At 37.8% G+C, this 22,242-nt stretch overlaps 1 protein-coding gene across 1 annotated transcript in view; it reads right to left on the bottom strand.

Moving 5' to 3' along the window:
• Positions 1–22,242, bottom strand: part of LOC114654317 (sushi, von Willebrand factor type A, EGF and pentraxin domain-containing protein 1) — a 328,570-nt gene that overhangs the window by 254,946 nt on the left and 51,382 nt on the right. The window contains 2 exon segments of the mRNA XM_028804783.2: positions 5,091–5,267; positions 7,698–7,953. Coding sequence (XP_028660616.2) covers positions 5,091–5,267; positions 7,698–7,953 — 433 coding nt within the window.

The following is a 22,242-nucleotide window of genomic DNA, read 5'->3' as shown; positions in this document are numbered from 1 at the left end:
TGATGCTAACAGCAGTGTGCCTCATGGATCAGTGCTTGGGGCCACTTTTTAAAAAAATTATATAAATGGCCTTGATATCAATGTCACCAAACTAAATTTGCACATGACAATAAATTGGGTGGAATGGTGGATTACCTAAAGTGAGTAGAATAATTACTGACAGTCATGGATAGAATTTAGACTTCCGTAGATTTTGTCAGATGAAATTTAATGTAAATAAAAGAAGTGTTTGGTGGAAATTAAAAAATATTAGTATGATTCCACAAAGAGAGATCTAAAAATGGTCTTATAGCAGGTAGCATAATAGACTTTTCATATTCCATACCCAGACAATGTAAAAGGAAGTTAGGCTACAAACCACAATTTATTAAGAACAAATTAGGACAAAGTTTTCTTAAGTTTAAACATCTCATCTAAAAGCAGTACATAGTTTTGGTCTCCACAAGAGATGTTAAATTTGCTAAATGTTTTGTACAGTATAACGAATCGGCAACATGTAAATGTAAGTTTAGTTTCAGTTTCAGCCTTTCTGTTATGTTAGCAGACATTTAGAGGTACAGTGTGATTCACATTACCTTCTCATGCTCAACAGAATATGCCAAAAATTGACAGATATAGTTTTTACCTTATTTTTGGCATATTCTGCTGAGCACAAGAAGGTAATGTGAATCAAACTGTACCTCTAAATGTCTGCTAACATAACAGAAAAGCTCCACAATTTATTGCATGCTTTATACTTATGTAATTAGGACGATGAGTTTCAAATGTGTAGCATGCATTCTCCTGTTTGCTACTAGGATGCCTTTCTCTTTTCACTATTCTTGCCCTCTTGTTCTCGCTCCATTATATGGAATATGCGAAGTGGGTTATAAAGTATTGGATTTCACCACTTCCTTTTTTGTTGTTTTAGCTATTTCAATTGAACCTAAGAAAAGGGGATTAAATAAAAGAGGACAAGGTGAACTATATTCCACTAGGTAAGATATGTTTACATAATGTAGAGTACAACAGTTATTGGTGAACTTGCACATGTGCAAACCTCCAGCACAGCAGGTACCAAGTAACTGGCTCATGTAAGGAAGGACATACACTCGCAAATATGGATCATTCCCTTGATGAGAAATTCTACATACTCTGAAATGGAGAGGAACTCCTGTAGATTTTAATAAAAAAACAACAGAAGCTCTCATGGGTTCCTGAATGCTTACTTTCAGAAAGCTGCCCTCAAGTTAGAACAAAGAGAAGGAAAACTTTAAAAACACAAACCTTTTGATTTTAAATACAGAGTTTCAAAACTAACATCATTTTCTTTTATGAAAGTAAAAGCATTGAACAATATAACACTCTGTGTACCTCTAAGCAGAAAACGCAGTTGCAAGTAACACTACCAATGCTTATAATGGTTAAAGCTTCTGTGCTCACTGACATTGACAGCTGTTATATAGGATTCGAACTTTAGAAACATCAACATGAGAACAGACCATTCAGCCCAAAAAAGCTTGCCAGTCCTATTCACTTAATTCCTCCAAAGAAATATCAAGTGTAGTTTTAAAGATCCTACTGTCTACCACACTACTTGGTAACTTATTCTGTGTGTCTCTGGTTCTCTGTGCAAAGGTAAAACATTGTAATGTTTGTGTGGAATTTACCCTTAACAAGTTTCCAAATGTGCCCCCATGTTCTTGCTAAACTAATTTTAAAGTAACTGTCTTGATCCACTGGACTAATCCCTTTAATAATTTTAAATGCTCCAATCATGTCATCTCTTAATCTTCCTTTGCTTAAAGTGAAAAGGTTGATCTCCCAAAGTCTCTCCTCATAGCTCATACCTCTTATTCCTTGAATCAATTTAGTCGCTCTTCCCTGGACTTTTTCTGGCATTTCTTTGTGTTTTTGGTAGCCTGGAGACCAAAACTGTACAAAGTATTCCAGGCAAGAACTAACCAGTGCGTTATAAAACTTAAGCATAACCTCCTTGGACTTGCATTCTACACATCTTAATGGCTTCTGAACACTGTCTGGCAGTTGATAGTGACCAGTCTAGTATGACTGCTGAATCCTACTCCACTTTCAATTTTTACTACCTACATGTAATACTTTATATTTACTTGAATTAAACTTCATCTGCCATAAATCCTCCCAATGTATGCTGTCCACATTCCTCTATAATGTTTCAATGGATTCAAGATTATCTGCCAATCCACCTAGGGAATTATCATCTAGTTAAAATAAGCAGTCTGTTATTTACATTCCTATCCAAATCATTTATGTACAGTAAATTAAACAGAGGTGATGATAAAGACTGATTATTGTATTCACAATATTACTCACCATTCTGAATTTGAGTTCTGACACCTCTTTTTTTAGTGTGCCTAACACACTCCCGTATCTCAGTTTTACTGTGTTTACTCATTGCTTAACTGTAAGCTTGTGTAATAAAGGTGTAACTGCCAGTGTGGTATCAATGTATTTATATGTTCTGATTTTGAGTGTATATAGCGTGTGCAAAATGAGGAGGACCAGCAAAACCCATTTTACCTTGGATGGTCAGTGGTCACCTTTTTATAACACTTGATTTCATTCAGGTATGCAGATTTGATTTATAGAATCAACCTGATATTTATCAAGGAAACTATTTTGAAATCTTGTTTTCTCTGTAAAATGTTTTGTGATTGGGGGTAGGAGGTAGCAGGAGAAGGGTTTTAAATGCTAATTGTTTTCTTTTTTAATTTTCTAAACGGTTTTCAACCTCAAATTGGCTAAACATTTAAACATTTTGTTTTGTTTAATTTGGATTCCCATTTTACACACTACCAAAAAAGATACAGCAGCACTAAAGAAAGTCCATGAAAGAGCGAATAAACAGGACTCTTGAGTAGAAGATATGAAGAAATACTGTACATATGAAGTAACAGAACCTTTTCATTTAAGAATTTGGAGTTTAAGAGTAGACATCTCAGAAATGTTCAAAATTATTACAGAAATTAGTATGCTGGTGTCAGGTGTCAGGTAGCTTTGTTTAACAATTATTTTCTTTTTTCATTAATTGTTTTGTTGTTTTTCCTAAATAATTTTCTTGTGGTAATTTTATTCAGCATTTTTTTCATTAGTTGTCCTTTTTTTCTTAATCATTGAGCTATCAGCTTTACTTGTTTTATTATTATTGTTTTACTTTTCCTGTTCCCTGCTTCTCTTTAAAGATAAAATTTGTGGTTATTTAATCTTCTGATATAATACGCTACCATGGCTGTCCGTTTGTCTGTCCAGGATTTTAAATCACCTGTAGCTCGCAAACCGTTAGACCTATTGACCTGAAATTTGGTACACATATACTATGTGACATCTACTATCTGCTTTTTGGGTGATGATTGACCTCCAAGGTTATTCCTCTTTTTATTTATGTTTCATTTTATTGTAGAATCAACTCTCTGCAGTGGCCAGCAGGGCGGCCATGCGGTGCATTCCCTACCACCTTCGCCATCACTTCCCCTACCTCTTCCTATCTTAAATTATTCTTGAGGTAGATTGAAGACTTAAGTGCCAGCTTAAGTGAAAAATTAAGGAAAACGTACTAAGTAATTGGAACACAAACACTGACTTAATCAGTTTCAATGCGAAAAGATGGCAACATAAGAACAGAAGAAGCAGGCCGCTAGGGTGGAGAAAAGAAGAGCTGCTCAGGAAGCAGCAACCGCAGCAACCTCTGAGCAAATGAATGCTAAACGTACAGAGAAAGAGTAGGAACACTATGAATGCTCAAGTCAAGTGTATTCGTGCAATGCGCCATTACTGGTTATCTATAATACAGTAATATTATTCTTTATGTCAATTGTTTAAAGGGTGTTCCCTGTTTTGGAGTGGTCTTTTTGCATTTTTTTTGTTTTGTAGTTATAATTTTCTTCTGATTATTCATTGTTCATTGAGACTTTACTTTACTTCATTTTGTTACAATTAACTTTTGAAAAAATGGTTTACAAGGTATTTTTCCTGCTAAGGAGCCTTTTTATTTTTCTATTTTATCTAGTTGGCTTTTTCTTCTCATTAATTGATTTTGTTTTCATTTGACTCTCGGCTTACTTTTTGTAATGACATTATTTATTGTAAATTTAGTCTTTGGTTATTCTTTGTTTATGAGGTTTAGTTTCTTTCTTCCTTGAATAAGCCTTTCCCATTTTTTTCCACTGAACTAATTTTGACACATTATTTAGTTTTTCATGGCTCACAGTTTTTTCTTTTTATCTTGAGAGCAAATCATAGCAGGTGAATGTTGACAGCTATTTTAACAGCATGGGGAACAGATGGAAGCTTTTAAGGGTAAATTTCGTTTCGTTTTAGAAAACTTTTGTTCACTCACAGAACTATACAAATATAGAGAAAGTTATCAAATATTTCAGTAGACACTAGCTCTTCAGAGACCTCAAAATACTAGTTAGGTGAATACTGACTGACAGATTTTATTAAGCCAAATGGCCTTTTCTCATCAAAACTGTTCTTATGAGTATACTATGAGATAGGCTGGTTTTCTACTGAGAGTTAGATGCTTCTAAAATTAGACGAACCACATTCCCACAACAATGTAATAAATTAAGGAATTTCCCAAAGAAGCACATTATTTCATATTTATTTTCCACATTTTCTTGGTCAAGATTCAGGAATTTGCCCTATAATGAATACCTATCACCAATCACATTAAAAGCATGTATTGGGACTATGGACAAAAAAATTAGACAACACGAGTAAGAGTCAAACAAGGACTAACTGCTAAAAGGTGTGAAGTTGTCTGCTGAGCCATCATACTAGATGAGACTTATGGGAGAGGTGAACCTTTCTCTTCCTAAAAGAATTCATATTGTAAAATCCTAAGTGGCCTAACAAAAAAAGGTTAAATCTGTCCCATTTTATTTTGACTACTCCAGACCAGCTGGCTCATTTTACATTGTATTTTGATTATTTTTCTGTCACACCAGGTCATCTTTAATTTTCTGGCAGTACTATAAATAATCACAACATTTCCTTCAACATGTATGGCACTATTCTCTCATTGCCAGTGTACTTAGAGTTAATAAAAGTAATTGATTTGAAATTAGTACCTGTGCACTCATTTTGAAGTCCTTTTCCATAATATCCCTTCTCACAGACACAGTCATACTGACCAGAGCGAGTGCCACACTTGCAGCTTGCCATTACATCGCAACAGTCCTGCCCTGCATCACACAGGGATGAACAGTGGGAAATATCCTCTTGAATATAACTCCCAGATGGAAGATCTGAAAATTGAAGAAAGTAGTTTAAAGGAAATTAAAATCAAGCCCTGCAATTTGTTTTGACCTTGAAAAAATGTGTTCTTTTCATCGTCAATTAATTAACCATGCAAACCTCATAAAGCAGTGATTATTCACGAACATAAATATTATGCATTAAAAACTCCATGTTGATATTTTATTGGGTCCATCAATCAATATGCCATACCATCTTTGTCCAAATCAAGGTTGCAGTCTTCTCATGAAAATCATTGTTGCAAGATTTCTAGGTTTTTTGCCACTACTACAGCGGGTCTTGTTCAGACAACCATGTGGTACACCTTAACTTCACCATTCTGTACATATTTTTTACATTATATTTGGAAAATGTATTATCTAAATGTTCTCTATATTATATTAAGTTGTGAACAAAAATGTAGAAACACTGTATACTTCTTACATCAGGGTGCAAAACTGGCAAGCCACGACTGCAAAAGGTAAAGGTTCAGGGGATGAAATGTAACCAAAGAACTAAGCGACTGACAAAACATGTGACAAAACTCAAATGATACCACAACTCAAATTCAAAATCAATACAGAAAAAGATCTTATACCAGAAATACAAAAAAGAAACTACAAATGAAAAGTTTACAGAATTTATCAACAATCTTGGATAAATACTGAAGCGTTGTGCTGGTGTGATTACTATGGCAATGAAGTCACTCATCAAGATGCCCTGGCAATAGAATGCAGTGTCTAGGCAAGTGTGCCACAAAATAGAAGAGCCCAAAGAAAAACAAAATGGTATTGTGGCAAAATGAAGTCAAAATTTTAAAATAAAAGAAAAAGTCCCTGAACAAAAGGAAACTACAGAATGAAGTGATCATTGAAATTACAAGCTTCAGAGCTCATAGGAAAAAATACTGGATCATGGATAAATATTTATATTCAAAGAAGAAGACACCAAAATAAACTAGAGATCATATCAACTGTTACCACATATACATTGTGGGAAGCACCCCGGACACAGACAGATGGACATCGTTTAAAGTCCAACACACATTTATTTACAATTCCAAAACACGCAAACCCAGTGATGCAGCACCAATCACTCCAATAGTCCAGGCCAACACACAATGCCTTTCCTCTCTTCAGGCCGCCTCTTTCCTCTCCCAGACCTCATCCTCTTCCACACGACTCCAGCCCTGAATGAAGGGAGGCGGCCCCATTTATTGTCCCCCCGGATGTGCTCCAGGTGTGCTCCAGCAATCTTCCACCGACACGCCCCAGTGTGGCGGAAGTGCCAGCTGCATCCCGGAAGCACTCCGGGTGGCCCTGCTCCTTTTCCCCCCCAGCACTTCCTGGTGTGGCGGAAGTGCTAAGGTCCAGGGCTCTTCAAGCATTGGGGCACCCCCTGGCGGTGACCACGGGCCCCTACAGGGTTGAGCTTCAAAGCTCTGTACCCATGGCCCGCACAGCAACCAGGGCGGTCGCCCCCCTCGTGGTCTGGAGGAGGTGTGAGCCCTCCTCCGGTCCTCTTGGGCATCCTGGCTGGGTACCACCCCCAGCCGCGTGCCACAACATGTTATTAAAAATAAATCATTAGTACTTTAATTAAATAACCCAGTATATAGACAGGTTAGCACTACTGCCTTCCAGCTCAATTCCTGTGTTTAAATCCAGGCACAAGAAATTCCTTGGTTGAGTTTACAAATTTTCCCTGAACACTGTGTGGGGTTTGCTGTAGACACCACATTTTTTTTAAACCTATTGGACATGCACTTGAGCTTAACTGCTGACCTTAAACTGGCTAATTACAAGAATGGGAGAGTGTGCGCATAAAAGTAGCCAGAAATGGACTGGCATCCCATTCAATGTTGGCTCTTGCGCACTCTTGCTAAGATGTTACAGGAAGAAAACTAGAAAGGACAGCATATGCAAAATTATAAGCAGTCAAGCAACGGCCCTGGTCAGAGAAAGACAAGGGTAATTCAACTGTGGGAGTAATGATAATTATGTAACTAGGAAAATCGTTCAGAAGACTTGCAACTCATGGCCCTGTATAATAACAGGCTCAAAAAATTGATGGATGAACTATGAATTGATACAAAGCTCTGCACACTTTAAAAGGGACCTTTAAAAGTGAGGTTCTACAGGAATGCAAACCACAATTAATCAACTATTTAAGTCTCATAAAACTCTTTCCTGCATTCACTTGATTGTTAAGCTAATCCTTTCCCAGCCCTCTGACTAGCCTAAACATTCAAGCACTTCTTCTGCTTTAAATCTTTTATGCAACTGTAAGACCCTTCAAGCTAAAATGGAATTCTTACTTTTTATTCCTGTTTACTGTTAATGTTCTGGAACCATTTGGCAATAGTTACACAGTGCAAAAATAAATAACAAATTAATAATGTGCATTTGTCAGCATTTAAAAAAAAAACAATGAACTCTTACCTTCATGAAGTGCTCGACGTGCCAATGCCTCAAACTCCGCAAAGTTGTGAACAAAGTAGCAGTGTTCTTCCTTGGGAAAGGATGCCATGTCATGAAGTTCCCGTATGTTTCCTTGCCATATTCCAAAGGTGAAAATTTCCACACCCATATCACGCAAAGAAGTAGCCGTAGGCCGTGGATCACCACCATTGGAGTAGCCGTCTGTGATAAGGAATATCACTTTGGTAGCATTTCGGTTTGACTTTTCCAGTATTTGCTTAAGAAAAAAAAAATGACAAGCTAAATCATGGTAAAGGCATTTTAAACTCTGCTTAAGTAATAAACCATAGGCAGATTCATGTTCTAGTACAAAGGATCACTCGACTGCCGCACTTAGCAAACACTTCATACAAGGTCACAGTGAATTTTATTAATATCTGAATGGAAAATTAATTTTACCCTGTGCAGTACAATTGAATAAAAAATTACATCAAAGGAAAAAGATTAAAATAAAGAAATGCTCACTTTAGTATGTTTCTGTTCTTCTTGAGCTACTTACTCTTCGTTATTTAACAGTATTACTTCTTAAGTTAAAAAATATTCTGTTTATTTTTTTTTTAATTGAAGGAGTTTATGACTTGTCAAACTGCTAAAACAATTCCGTGCAAAAGAATTTTAGAAAATTATTAATACCACAGTCGACTAATGGAGCATTATGTTTATACAAATTTAATAACAATATTAATGTGGCAATAATAAATGTACAAAATGCATTAAGGTACACAAATGTTTATTCTGTGCTAGATTTAGAAAGTTTTCAGATGCCTTCAGTTTCTGCACACTTTATTGTATTGGGGATTTGATTCTAAATGGACAGCCTGTCAAACTACACTCAATAACCCATAATGACAAAATCAAAACATATTTTCAGAAATGTCTGCAAATTTATTAAAAAGTCAAAAACTGAAATCTCTCATTCACATAAGTATTCATATCCTATGCTGTGACACTCCAAATTGTGGTCAGGAGCATCCAGTTTGCCTTAAATATCCTTGACGTGTGTCAGAACTTGATTAGAGACCACCTGAGATAATTTAAATTGATTAGACATCATTTAGAAATGCACACATCTGTATATATGAGATCACACAATTCACACTGCAGATCAGAACAAAAACCAGGCCATGAAGTCCAAGGACCTCTTTGTAGACCTCTGTGATCAAACTGCAAGACATAGATATGGGCAAAGGTATAAAACCATTTCTAAAGCTATGAGTGTTCATAGGATCAAGAAGGGCCTTGGTAAAGGATGTGACCAAGAATCCAATAGTCACTCTGACAGAGCTTCAAAAGTCCTGTGCGGATAAGCTGTTGGTAGGACACCTATTTCAGGAGAACTGCATCAGTCAGGCATTTGTGGTAGAGAGGCTAGACAGAAGCTACTCTTACAACAGTTTAAGAGACTCTGAGATCATGAAGGGAAAAGATTTATTGGTCAAATGAGCCAAAAATTGAACTCTTCACACAGAATTCTAAGCAATATGTCTGGCAAACACCAGGCACTGGTCATCACCTGCCTAATACCATCCATATGGTGAAGCATGGTGTCAGCAATATGGTACGGGGATCCTTCTCAGGGCCAGGAACAGGGAGGGAGGTCAGAATTGAGAGAATGAAGAATGCAGCCAAATACAGAGAGTTCCTAAATGAATACATTATCCAGAACACACTTCACCTCTTACTGGAGCAACGGGTCACTTTTTGGCACAACAATGATCTGAAGCATACAGCCAAGACATTGATGTAGTGGTTTCAGGACACATCTCTGACTGTCCTTGAGTAGCCCAACCAAAATCAGGTCTAAATCCCATAGAACACCCGAGGAGAGGCCTGAGGATGTCAGTTTACAGATGTTTACCATTCAATCTAACAAAACTTGAGAGGATTTCTCAGGAAAAAGGGATAAACTGCCCAAATCCATCCATCCATTCAGAGACTTACCCAAGAAGACTCAAAGCTGTAATTATTGCCAAAGGGGCTTCTACAAAGTGGTGGCTGTAAGGCTAAGGATCTGCGATGGTATCCAAAAGGTTGCCGGTTCGAATCCCCGTCACTGCTAAAAGAGATCCTACTCTGCTGGGCCCTTGAGCAAGGCCCTTAACCTGTAATTGCTCCAGGGGCGCTGTACAATGGCTGACCCTGCGCTCTGACCCCAAGGGGTATGCGAAAACTAACAAATTCCTAATACAAGAAATAGTATAAGGCGAAATAAAGAACAAAAAAAAAAAAAAAAGTAATGAATAAAAGGTCTGAATATTTATGTAAAGGAAAGATTTCAGCTTTTCATTTTTAATAAATTTGCAAGCCTTTCTGAAAACATGTTTTCACTTGGTTGTTTTGGGTTATTGAGTGTAGATTGATGGGCAAAAATGGTAAACATCCATTTAAAATTAAATCTACAGCATAATAAAATGTGCAGAAAGTGAAGGTATCTGAATACTTTCTGAATCCACTAAATGTATTTCTAGAATTTCTAGCAAGGTATAAATGAAATATTAATTTACCATCCATTCATCGATTTTCTTAAGTGTTTTATTACAATGCAAAGTTAGTGAGAGATTAGAGTTAATGATGGTAGTGAGTGGCACAAGACAGGAACCGGCCATGTTCACACATTTGTACACCCGTGCTCAATCACATCAAACCAATTTATAGTTTCCAATCAATCTAAATTTCATATCTTTACAACCGGGGAGAAAAGTACATACTGTAAATAAAACCTACTATGCCAATGTCCTAATCCATTAGTAATTCAGTGTGGATCAATTATTTTATGTGATCCACAAATACATATCAATTAATTAATTTTGTTGCACTTAAAAATATGAACAGTTTAGACATAATCTGACAAAGGTGAAACACACCATTGTTGCATTTAAATTCCTCTTTATCCTGAATGGTGCATATTTGAATTTTTGCAGCAAACATTCCTTTACAAAAGTGACTCCCATTCCCTATGCTATAGCTTGCCTTTTTGTATAACTGGGCAATGCTTTCAAAGTGCAAGGCTATAATAGTAAATGGCATGCTGGTCAAGGTTAAATAATGTGCCGAACTGGCATGAAAGGCACAAATATGATAAACGTCTTGTCAACCTACATTATCTAAATCTAAATCTGAAGTAAAGCATAAAGTCACTCTTAACTTGGAAAGGTAGAACAGAACATCACCACAATTACTTCACATTTACTAAGATCCTTATGATTTCTGAACCTCTCCCTTTTTGTGTGTCTAAAGTTAATCTTCTGTCACGAATGACTGCTTAGAGAAAAGCTAACACAAACCTTTCTACAAGATGAGAACCCTATTTATGTGTCAGTGATTGTCAAAAGTCAGAAGAGCATATGGCTCTGTTTAATTTTTCAGAATTTTGTAACTGCATTTTAATAAACTAAACTTTAAAAAAATATTTTAAATATCTGTATGTACCACTATATATACAGTACTATGAAAAAGTCTTAGACCACCCATGAAAACTAGTTAAAGAGATAATAAATATTTATTTGCTCATGAAAAAGCTATATAACATTACAATAAATACACATTAGAACAGGTCATTCAACCCTACATTGCTCAACAAATTCCATTATTTCAACTTTTTTAAAAACTGTGAAGTTAAGATTTAAAGGTTCCTAAAGTATGAATATTTAATACATTACTTGGTAACATAGTACACAAACCAATGACTCACTGTGTGAAGACATTCCCAGTAATGTAAGCTTGAAATGTACTCCTAAGCAGCTTCTGTCTGTGCCCCATTTCCTAGTGTCAGCTGTCTTGTTTGTTTTAAGCTACAGTATAGCAGGTTTTTACCCCTGGCTCAACTTTATTTTCTGTTAATTCTATATTTTTCTGTGTCAGTTCTGGTACTCAGACACATATCTTATTTTTTTTCGGAGTCACTGATTCTGACATCTATTTATGGTGATTCTCCTTCATTTTGATGGTAAAGTATTTTTTTAGACTGCTTTGTCCACCATTTTGTTTTTCATGAGCATTGCCATTTAAAAGCTCCTGTCGTTAGGGCAAAGGTGCCAGTTGTTAGAAGGGTATCCTCTGAGGTCATGACACAACGTGACAGATTAAAAGGTCATTTTGGGATCCACTTGCTCATCCAAGATGTGGATTCAACACTCTTTTCAGATCTCTCTTTTAAACTCTTTTTGCTAATCAAAATTTTTGCTAACAACTTATTTTTTAACACAAATTTTCGCTCTTGTTTAGGCTTTGAAGGTCATACTGTTTGATCTCTTGGTATTGACCCTGTTTTGGTTTTCATCTATTCTCCTGGCTCACTCTCAAACCTAGTTTGTTTGCACAGAGAGTTAATGATCACTGAGGAATCATTCAATTCTGTACACTTCTGTTTTAAATTTTGGATTTAATTGCAGATTTCACCTAAGTGTTTTATTATCATTTCTGACTTTTGGACTTTGACTTTTGGTTTATGGCTTATGATTATTGGATTCAGACTGGATTTGGATTGGATTTTATTTGCTCTTGTTTTCTGTTTTAGGCATCACTCTTTTTGATTAATTTTTGCTTTGGTTATTGCTTATTTTTTGTTAAATGTTCTTTTGTCAATGTAGAATAGGGGTTTGATAATTCCCTTCCTGCCTTTTAATAAGTTGACTGAGATTTTTGAGTTTTCTTTGGGCCCTTTCCTCTTCATAGTCTATGTAGGCAAAAGACTTCTGCTGAGCTTGTGGAAAAGGCTGATATTGATTTCTAGGCTGCAGAGAACCTGACTAGAATTTGGAGACTCAGCCTGGTAGCCTGAAGGAATTATAACAGTTTTTTGTGGTTGCTTAAATTGGAAAGGTTTAATTCCTTCAACGTCTCCTTATAGTTTATACTCTGCCATTTTGGAACTGTGAAGGGTGCTGACCAGGAAACATACCCAGCCAGATTGCCCGCAGTGTGGAAGGACAGGGGGAGAAAGCTTGTAGAAGGCTTTGACTCCTCAAGGGTGCCTCCTGGGTTGCGGCATTGCTTGAATTCCCACAGGTCACAATGGGAACTAGAGTCCTTTGACTCAGCCCTGTTGTGTTCGGGGGTGCTGCTAGTGGGTGCTGCAGGAACTTGGGAGTCCTACTTTGTCAGGCTTTCACCTCACCCAGATGTGCTTCCAAGCTACAGCTTCATAACACTGGAAGTGCTTCCAGGTGTAACATAAAAGGAAATGCCAGCCAAAACTCCGGGAGCCAGATTCAGGAAGCGGTGGACAAAACTTGCTGGTGGAACGGAGGAGGCAGTCACCAAGACAGATGAAGAGAGAGAAGAAGACAACGACGACAGAGTTGCAGAGTGCTATGTGCTATTGCTGTGCTTTGTTGTAATTGTTACTGTGGTGGGAAACACTTATTGGAAGGGCTTCCCACGTAATAAAATCCTCTTGTTTGCTGTGTTTGAGCCTGTGTGTGTTGGTTGTTTAGGAAGCTGATGGTCCTAATGGTTCCTCTCTAGGCTTTCTCCACCACTGTTTTATTCTTTTTTGTAATATGTACATTAAGATTACACACAAGATTTCATATGAATTCTGTAAGCATGTGTCATCATAAATCTATTTTATGTTAAGAGATGAGGCTAATTGGCTAAGAAGGTGGAAAATGCAATTATATCATTTTTAATCATAACAAACAACACAACACACAATTTTAAGAAAGCTAACCCAGTATAACCCTTCCAATCCAGACTCCTTATTTCCTAAGCAATGTTTCAAACATAGCACAACTGTGTCTGAAACAACCTAGTCTGGCCACTTTCCACATAACCAACATCATTTGTTTTATGCAGCATGGGCTGGACTGAAATACACCTTTTCCCAGTATGTTTGTAAGTGGTGAACGATTGCCATGAATATCAGCATGGACATAGCAAGAATAGGCTTGAGCTTATCACAAGGAAGGGGGCATACATCTCAAAGAAGTAACACATCTTCATACCCTGCTACCAAAAACCTAAGATATTTTACAAATGACCACTCAGTTAAAGCTGTGAAGCTTATTTGGTCAGCAGATGGTCAAGTTGTCTAAATATTTGTCCAGGTACTTTTTAGCATTTCTCAGGGTTTCCATTTCCATTTCACTAGTCTGTTCCACATTCCTCTTAGCCTTTGTGCAAAAAAGTATTTTTCTGATCTTGAATGTATCTCCCCTTAATATCTACTGGTCTCTTTAGTACATGATTCACTATTAAATTGAAGGAATTTTACGAGGTCAACTTAATTAATGCCATAGGAAACTTTTGAATACCTGAATTAAGTTCCTGTGCAGCCCTCTGCTCAGGACTAGAGTTTTAGGACATTCCCACAGAGAGTAGAGTATTGCCATTAGGTGAGTGACACACGCTTGTTTTTCTTATATTTACAGTATTAGTCTTTTATTGTTTATTTAGCTAAAAATCACTATTGTTTAAAGGTTTTGGCAACATCAAAATTTCATGTTATGCAAATATACCTGTCACAATTCTAAGATAAAAGGAGACCTCAGTTTAGATCAGCTGAAGGACTAAAACTCACTTAAGAACTAGAAGGAGTGTCAGTGTGTGTGTCAAGGAGGGTTTGACAACTGAAGCAGGGAAGAACTTCTACAACACATAAGCACCGACTCAAAAAAATCCTTTTCACTGTACTGACTGTAGTACACCATATAAGGCATCATATGCAGGAGTGATCCGGTTACCTGTTCTGAAATGTTGATGAAAATAGTGATTCTTCTAGTTCTTATCCTACTTATATTTTTTTGTCTTGCACTATGCCAACTGTTAGTTCTTGCTGTGCCCCTGATGCTGCTGTGATTAGTCTCTGGGACACTGTGATTTCTTCAATGGCAGAAATGGGTTTAAACAATAGAGGAATGAATGCATTAATTTAAAGCATTTATTTTTTCATCATATATGATACTTTTAATGTGAAATTATTAGAGAGGACTGACTATGATGATTTTAAGAAAGAATGTAAAATTGGATCTGTCATGATTTGGTATGATTTTGGATTCTCAAAGTTTATCTTTGTGTTCTTTTCTTGTGTGTACTTTCGGTTTTGACCCTCTTGTTCTCTTGATCACAATTATTGTCTCTTGTAATGGACTTCAGCTTCATTTCGTTTTATATATATATATTTTTTTGTTTTGTTTTTGACTCGCATCTCCCAAATTTTGCTCAAAAGTTTATCTGCCAGTTCACTGACAGGACAGGACTCTTGATTCAGCATCACTACACTCAGCTCAGATTTAGTACTTCTGAGCTATTTCACACTTGCTGAAGGATTTCACACAGCAAACTCTTACAGATTAAATTAACTCTTATAGTTTTAAAGTCATCCTTACATATGTATACATGCAAACAGTATACAGTACATATGATATAGCCTGTTAACCTTTAATACAATGGATTAACATATGTGGTATTTATTGTTGCTGATAGGTAATGACCAATGTATTCTGGGATTTTTGGTAAGGAAGACAGATGTTTTGAGGTTAGGTAGTTATACTCAGTAGTCCTATAAACCTATAATCATAGTGTTGGAGGATGGTGATATGTTGCATGTTTTTTAGTGAATGCAAGTAAGAATTTCATTGTACCCATGAAAATAACCCTATAAACCTATACACTTCAAGTGTTAATTTAAGACTTGTGATTTTACTGGGTAGACAAGTGAGATCTTGTTCACAGAGTGTCTAGTAGTCATTGAATATAATTCTACAAATCTGTTAATAGTTGTTGAAGTTTAGTTTATTATTATTTTTGTATCACATAACATAACACAAGGTTTCCCATTCCTCTTCACATTACATCAGTCTGTTGTCATGCTTTTTGTACAAAAGCTAAGAGATTCTAATAAAGATAAAGACATGAGAACTTCAATGAAATCTCCGCTTTGTGTGATTCCTGTAAGTTAGTAAAGGAAATGGCTCGAGTGAAAACTGTCACAACGTATTAATGTTTTTATATATATCACAATATTTCAAAATTAAGTTAAAATACTATGAAAGAAGGGAATAAAAGATAATAAATTGAAAAGCAAATAGACATTTGCACTATTCATAACTTTAAATTAAACTCAGAAACTTGAGCACAAGATGATGATAAATTTACTTTGAACAATCAAAGGAGTTATTTGCAAATATTTTCTTCATCAATGTTGGAGAATTTTTCTCATGTATTTCATGATGAATACCTATACAGTTGTTTTTTATATACATACATACATACATAACTGAAAGAAAACCTCTGCAAGCAAATGAGCTGTCAATAGCAAAATTATTATTGCAAATGGAAATATTCTGTAGCCTACCTCTGTTGGTGGAAGTTAATTACAAATATAGATATTGACTGTAAGATGTCCATATAAAAGGATAAACTTACACAGTGTCATTAAATATGAATTCCAATGTACCTAATATTAACAATGGAATTTACAGAAAAGACAGATCAGTTCACTTCAATTTTATTTATTTTTGTATAGCATAAAGCGGTGTGACATGTTCTCAGGTAAAATGCAACTACAACCTTTGCTAAACTGAGTACGTAAAGACACAATGTAGTTTCAAACTAATTAACATAAATGGAGCCCAGCACTATCTGTGCATTAATTAATTGTTGAACCATTGTCAGTTGACATTGGAGAAGAGGAAACAAAAACTCCAGACAGCAGCATTCCTGGAGAACATAACCTCTGGAGACAATGACAGAATCAGTTATCTCATCACAAAGTGTATACTACCACATCAACCCACTGCCATAAATCAAGCCATTCCATCTATCTATCCATCCATCCACCCATCTATCCTGCATTTTCTGAACCAGTCATTCCTATGTAGTATCACAGTCAAAACCTTTCAGGATAGCACTGGAAACGAGACATGGATCAGTCTTAGATGAGGCACCCATCCACTGCATGACACACACAGTCATGCTAATGTCTACCCATAGTCATGCTAATTTGGAGGCAGCAATTCGTTAGTTTCAAGGTGAAACTGATGTCATGGTCATTGCTATCAGAGATATGTCAGGACCTTTGAGTGGCCTGTAGCTCACACTGGAGAAGGGGGACATTACACAAGGCCTGCTTGTATTTCTGTTTTTTAATTTTACAGGAAGTCTAGATATACAGTAACTTCAGAGGGATCATAATATTCACATCATGGGCAAAAAATGTCAGTCCATCATTGCTGATTATATTTGATTAATAGGTTAGATATCCCCCATTGAGCATTTATTTTGTTCTACTGATAGATAAAAGAATTATTGTCTAATTACATGCAATACTGAATGCAATCACTTTCAATTTTAAGAGCAAATTTTCAGATGGTAGCACATAAAATCAAATATTTTTTCCCCAAGAAGTGTCTGTTGTCTGTTGTGGTATAAATATTCAGTCAACTACTAGAAATTATTATCTGGTACCAATTTATTTATGATCCAGAACCTGTTTCTGTTGCACATATACAAGAGAAAGGGAGCACAAAATTACTTATGAATTTCTTCTAATAAAAATAAAATTTAAAACAAAATACAGGTAAAATTCTATTACAACGAACTGCCAGGGACCTAAAAATTATTTCGTTGTAATGAAAATTTCGTTGTAATGAGATTCTGTATTTGTCACTATACAGGCAGTCACCGGGTTACGTACGAGATAGGGACTGTAGGTTTGTTCTTAAGTTGAATTTGTATGTAAGTTGGAACAGATACATTATTTTAATAAGTGCTATTGTTGACCGACTGTAACCAAGTGCTCTGCCAGTGAATGATGGAGTTTCACCTCTCTCTGACCTTTTTATTATTTCTACTTTATTTTCCATGGTGATGGTTTTTCTCTTCTTTAGTGTATCACTAGCACTTGCATCAGATTTGTGTTTCAGAAACATTGTTGAAGGGTGAAGACAAAAGGTTATGATGAGCTCTTCTGCACAGCACTGTTCAAGCTATCACAGCAGGAAGACACCCCTCAACAGCATGTTTGGTGTACTGACGAGAGACAACTTCCTGCTATGTACGACAGTACAAGCAGGCTTGCTACTGAGAATGAATGGGGACAGCGAGGGGCGGTTCACCACCCGCCCACCACACAGTCACCTCCACTTGCATACAGTATGCTGCCTGCAGTGTCAGCCCACCGAGAGCAAACAGGGTGCGGCCAAAGGAGGGTAGTGAATCACCCACCACTGCCCCCATTCAACAGGCAGCCACCCGAGGCACACTACAATGCTGCTTCCCGCCGCCCCATTCACCCTCAATGGCCTCCGTTCAGCCACAACCAGGTCACCGCTTGCAGCATCACCAGCCACCCACCGAGAACAAAAGGGGCAGCCGTTCGAGGGACACTGCAAGTCTGTGCGGTGGACGGGCAGTGAAATGCCCCCCTCTGCCCCATCCAGCTTCCGTCCAGTCAGGAGCAGTACTGCGGTGGCGTGGTGCGCGAGCAGCGAACCGCCCCATCAAGCCTCTGTCCTGCACACAAGCGCTTGCCATACACCCAGCCGCCCACTGAAAATGAATGGGGTGCGGCCCCCACCACCCCATTCATCAACCGGAGCCGCCCAAGGAACACTACACTGTGCGAGCAGCGAAACAGCCCCCTCCAGCCACCGATGGCAGCGTCCCCAGGCCAGAAATGATGGAGCGCAGTTACTGAGGAAACTGTGTCACGTCCCCCAGACAGATGAAAGAGCAGCTGTGGTCCCGTTCGTAAGTCGTATGTCACATCTCAGTAACTTGGGGACTACCTGTAGTGCTTTCTTTCACTTGCGTTCAGGCATTTGCAATCATTTCAACAGCTTCTTTCGCGTTAATTTTAATCTCCTCCAGCCTACAAGTTATGATGAAGAGAATGTTTCTCTGCATTTCCTTGCGATAATACACTTTCAGAGTGCAAATGATGCCCAAATCCAATGGCTGAAGCACTGCTGTGCAATTGGGTGGGAGGAATTCAACATGAACATTATCTAAATCCAGAAGCATGTTGTGGGCAGAATAGTTATCAATCAGAAGCCGAATCATCCTTTTCTTCTTCTTCATATTGTGAGGTTTCTGAACTCTTTTGGGATACCCCCACCCAACGGGAACGTCACGCTGAAGTGCGTCCTGAAGCGCGATTGCCGTGTCTGTGTAAGATTGTTTGCCCGTTGCTGGGGCAGGGCAACAGCAGGCTCACAGCAGTGCAGTGAGGCGCCACAGAAGCAAATCTTAAAAGACCAGGGTCGTACTATAAGTTCCTGTCTTGTACCCCAAAACACGAGGCATAGTCTCAGTAATTTAGCAAAACCAGCTTTATTCAGCTTGAAACAGGAACAGCAGGGTTACTTATTGTAGATCTGCCACTCTCCCATAAACACACACAGCAGTCAGGCAGGGTCATGGCCAGTTTAGTGGCCAAGTTATACTGTGCCCTGAATTTACAATGTTCCTTGCATCACCCATCGAGTTTGTGTTCGTGGAGAGACGCAGCAGAGCTGTGAGCCTGCTGTTGCCTTGGCAACAGATAAACAGTCTTCCACAGACACGGTGATCACACTTTGGGACGCTCTTCAACGTGTTGTCGAGTTGGGGGAGGTCCCAAGAGAGTTTAGAAACCTCACATATTCTTGAATGAGTGCCGCATTAATAGAAATGTTTCTTGAATGAGCATCACTTAACCACATAAAAATAGCTTTTTCGATGTCTTCAAATGCAGCAGTTTGCATACATTTGCAACCTGAGATTTTTCTTCTTTTTTTGCTTGGTCTTTCAAGAAAGTTGACAGTGTAGATGGCGAAATTCCGAATTCACTGGTAACGTCTTTTTTCTTTTTGCCGCAATCGAGAGCTGCAAAAATTGAAAGTTTTTCGTGTCTGCCGTTTCTATAGGAGGGTGACAATGAGTTAAATTCCAATAGATGTTTTTTCAAATGTTGACGGGCAATAAGCAAAAGGTATCACTGAAAACCAGCGAAAACAAAAACAGCAAAAAAACAGTATGAGCAAAGTTCGAAGAAAGAATATTTTTTTACAATGTTTCTGTTTGGGGATTGTTGTGCACAACTGAGCTGCGACCACAGAACTAACTGCTCTGGGAATGATTCATTCAGGAATTTCTAGGTCTTTTGGGCACTTCGTTGTAATGAAAGTATCTGCTGAATGTATTTCGTAGTAACGAGATTTCTATAGACTCATGTCATATGGGGAAAGTGTCGGGACCATAAAAATACTTCATTGTAATGAAAATTTCGTTGTAAAGATATTTGTTGTAACGGAATTTTACCTGTAGTCATAATATATTTGTGCTTATTATAAAACAAACCCACCAAATGTCAACTACTGACTTGCGATAATGTGCATCAGACAGACCAGTTTCACTCCTGAATAACGATGTTAATACAGTAGTAAATGTCTTAGCTAGTGGAATTAAGCCACGTGCTTCTGTCAATAATGTCACAGGACCAAACCAGATTTATTAAAGAAAGACACTTGGAGTCGAAACTAGGCACTTGTTTAAAGTAACATGTTCACCTACAGAATTTTACTCTCCAAGGTTCTCCTTTTTAAAACTTTGCAAGGATGTGTGCACAAAAACATGTGTACCCCAAAAAAACAGGAAAATGTGTATAGTAATCCCTCCTCCATCGCAGGGGTTGCGTTCCAGAGCCACCCGCGAAATAAGAAAATCCGCGAAGTAGAAACCATATGTTTATATGGTTATTTTTATATTGTCATGCTTGGGTCACAGATTTGCGCAGAAACACAGGAGGTTGTAGAGAGACAGGAACATTATTCAAACACTGCAAACAAACATTTGTCTCTTTTTCAAAAGTTTAAACTGTGCTCCATGACAAGACAGAGATGACAGCTCTGTCTCACAATTAAAAGAATGCAAACATATCTTCCTCTTCAAAGGAGTGTGCGTCAGGAGCAGTGACTGTCATAAAGACAGAGAAAGCAAACAAATCAATAGGCTTTTAAGTATGCGAAGCACCGCGGCACAAAGCTGTTGAAGGCGGCAGCTCACACCCTCTCCGTCAGGAGCAGGGAGAGAGAGAGAGAGAGAGAGAGACAGAGTTTGTTTTTTAGTCAAAAATCAATACGTGCCCTTCGAGCTTTTAAGTATGCGAAGCACCGTGCAGCATGTCGTTTCAGGAAGCAGCTGCACAAAAGATAGCAACGTGAAGATAATCTTTCAGCATTTTTAGACGAGCGTCCGTATCGTCTAGGTGTGCGAACAGCCCCCCCTGCTCAATCCCCATACGTCAGGATCACAGATAGTCAGTGCAAGAGAGAGAGAGAAAAGTAAGCAATCTAGCTTCTCAGCCATCTGCCAATAGCGTCCCCTTGTATGAAATCAACTGGGCAAACCAACTGAGGAAGCATGTACCAGAAATTAAAAGACCCATTGTCCGCAGAAATCCGCGAACCAGCAAAAAATCTGCGATATATATTTAAATATGCTTACATATAAAATCCGTGGTAGAGTGAAGCCGCGAAAGGCGAAGTGCGATATAGCGAGGGATCACTGTACTCCAAAAAAAAATCATATTTATAAAACCTGGAGTACACACATTTGTATGCAATATACTCATCATAAATCGCAAACATCTTGTAAATGTGCGTACATAAACACGCCTCAAACTCCGCCCCAATGCCACCCTGAAACAACCATATATGGGCCACAAAAATCAACCTCACACATATGTAATGAACAGATTTACCTGTAAGATCAGACAATGGAGATAACACAGAGAGAGAGAGAGAGACAGGCAAAAAGCAAAAACTGAAGTGTGATAGACAGAAATTCTCATCTATGAATTAGATGTACACAAGGAACCTTTATTTGGTAGCTTAAGTGTGGGTGATACCAAAAAGCGCAAATAAATTAAATGGCAACATGTTGTTACTTCCATGAATGCCATGAGCTTTGCCAGCTTCACCATCTCTTAAAAAAAAAAAAAAAAAAACGGTCCTATTTTAGATGAAGGATCAGATTGCTCATCACTAGCAGAGTGTGAGTGCAACGGGAAGAAGTAAAGGAACATCTAGACTCTTATTATTAATTCATTATTAATGATTATTTGTCATTATACCAGAGCAGTCATGAGATTTATCAGTCTCATCTTGGCAAAAGAGATGACTTATACATTAATGAAATGTAACTGCTTATGGTTAACAAAAACAGCTCCATTCTCACTAGGTTCCCTTATTGCAATATGAGTAAAAATTTCAGTCTGATTTCAGAGTGCAGCATAGCTATGAAACTGCCCTGCTTTAGGCAACTAATGACTTGCTTATGGCAGCAGACTTTGGGAAAACCAACATATTAATTCTGTCAGATCTCAGTACAGCATTCAACACTGTCAGACATTATATTCTATTGCCCAGAATGGAGAACATTCTGGGTATCTCTGACGTTGCCCTCCAGTGGCATAAGTCCTATCTGACTGATAGACAAGACTTACGTCAACAGCAGGTCCAACTCAGCACCAGTCACAAAAAGGGGTTCCTCAGGGTTATGTCCTTGGCCCTCTATTCTCCAT

Source organism: Erpetoichthys calabaricus, chromosome 7, assembly GCF_900747795.2.
Source record: "Erpetoichthys calabaricus chromosome 7, fErpCal1.3, whole genome shotgun sequence".
NCBI classification, from domain to species: Eukaryota; Metazoa; Chordata; class Cladistia; order Polypteriformes; family Polypteridae; genus Erpetoichthys; species Erpetoichthys calabaricus.
Note: the sequence above shows the minus strand (reverse complement) of the source record. Positions and strands in the feature narration are given on the sequence as shown.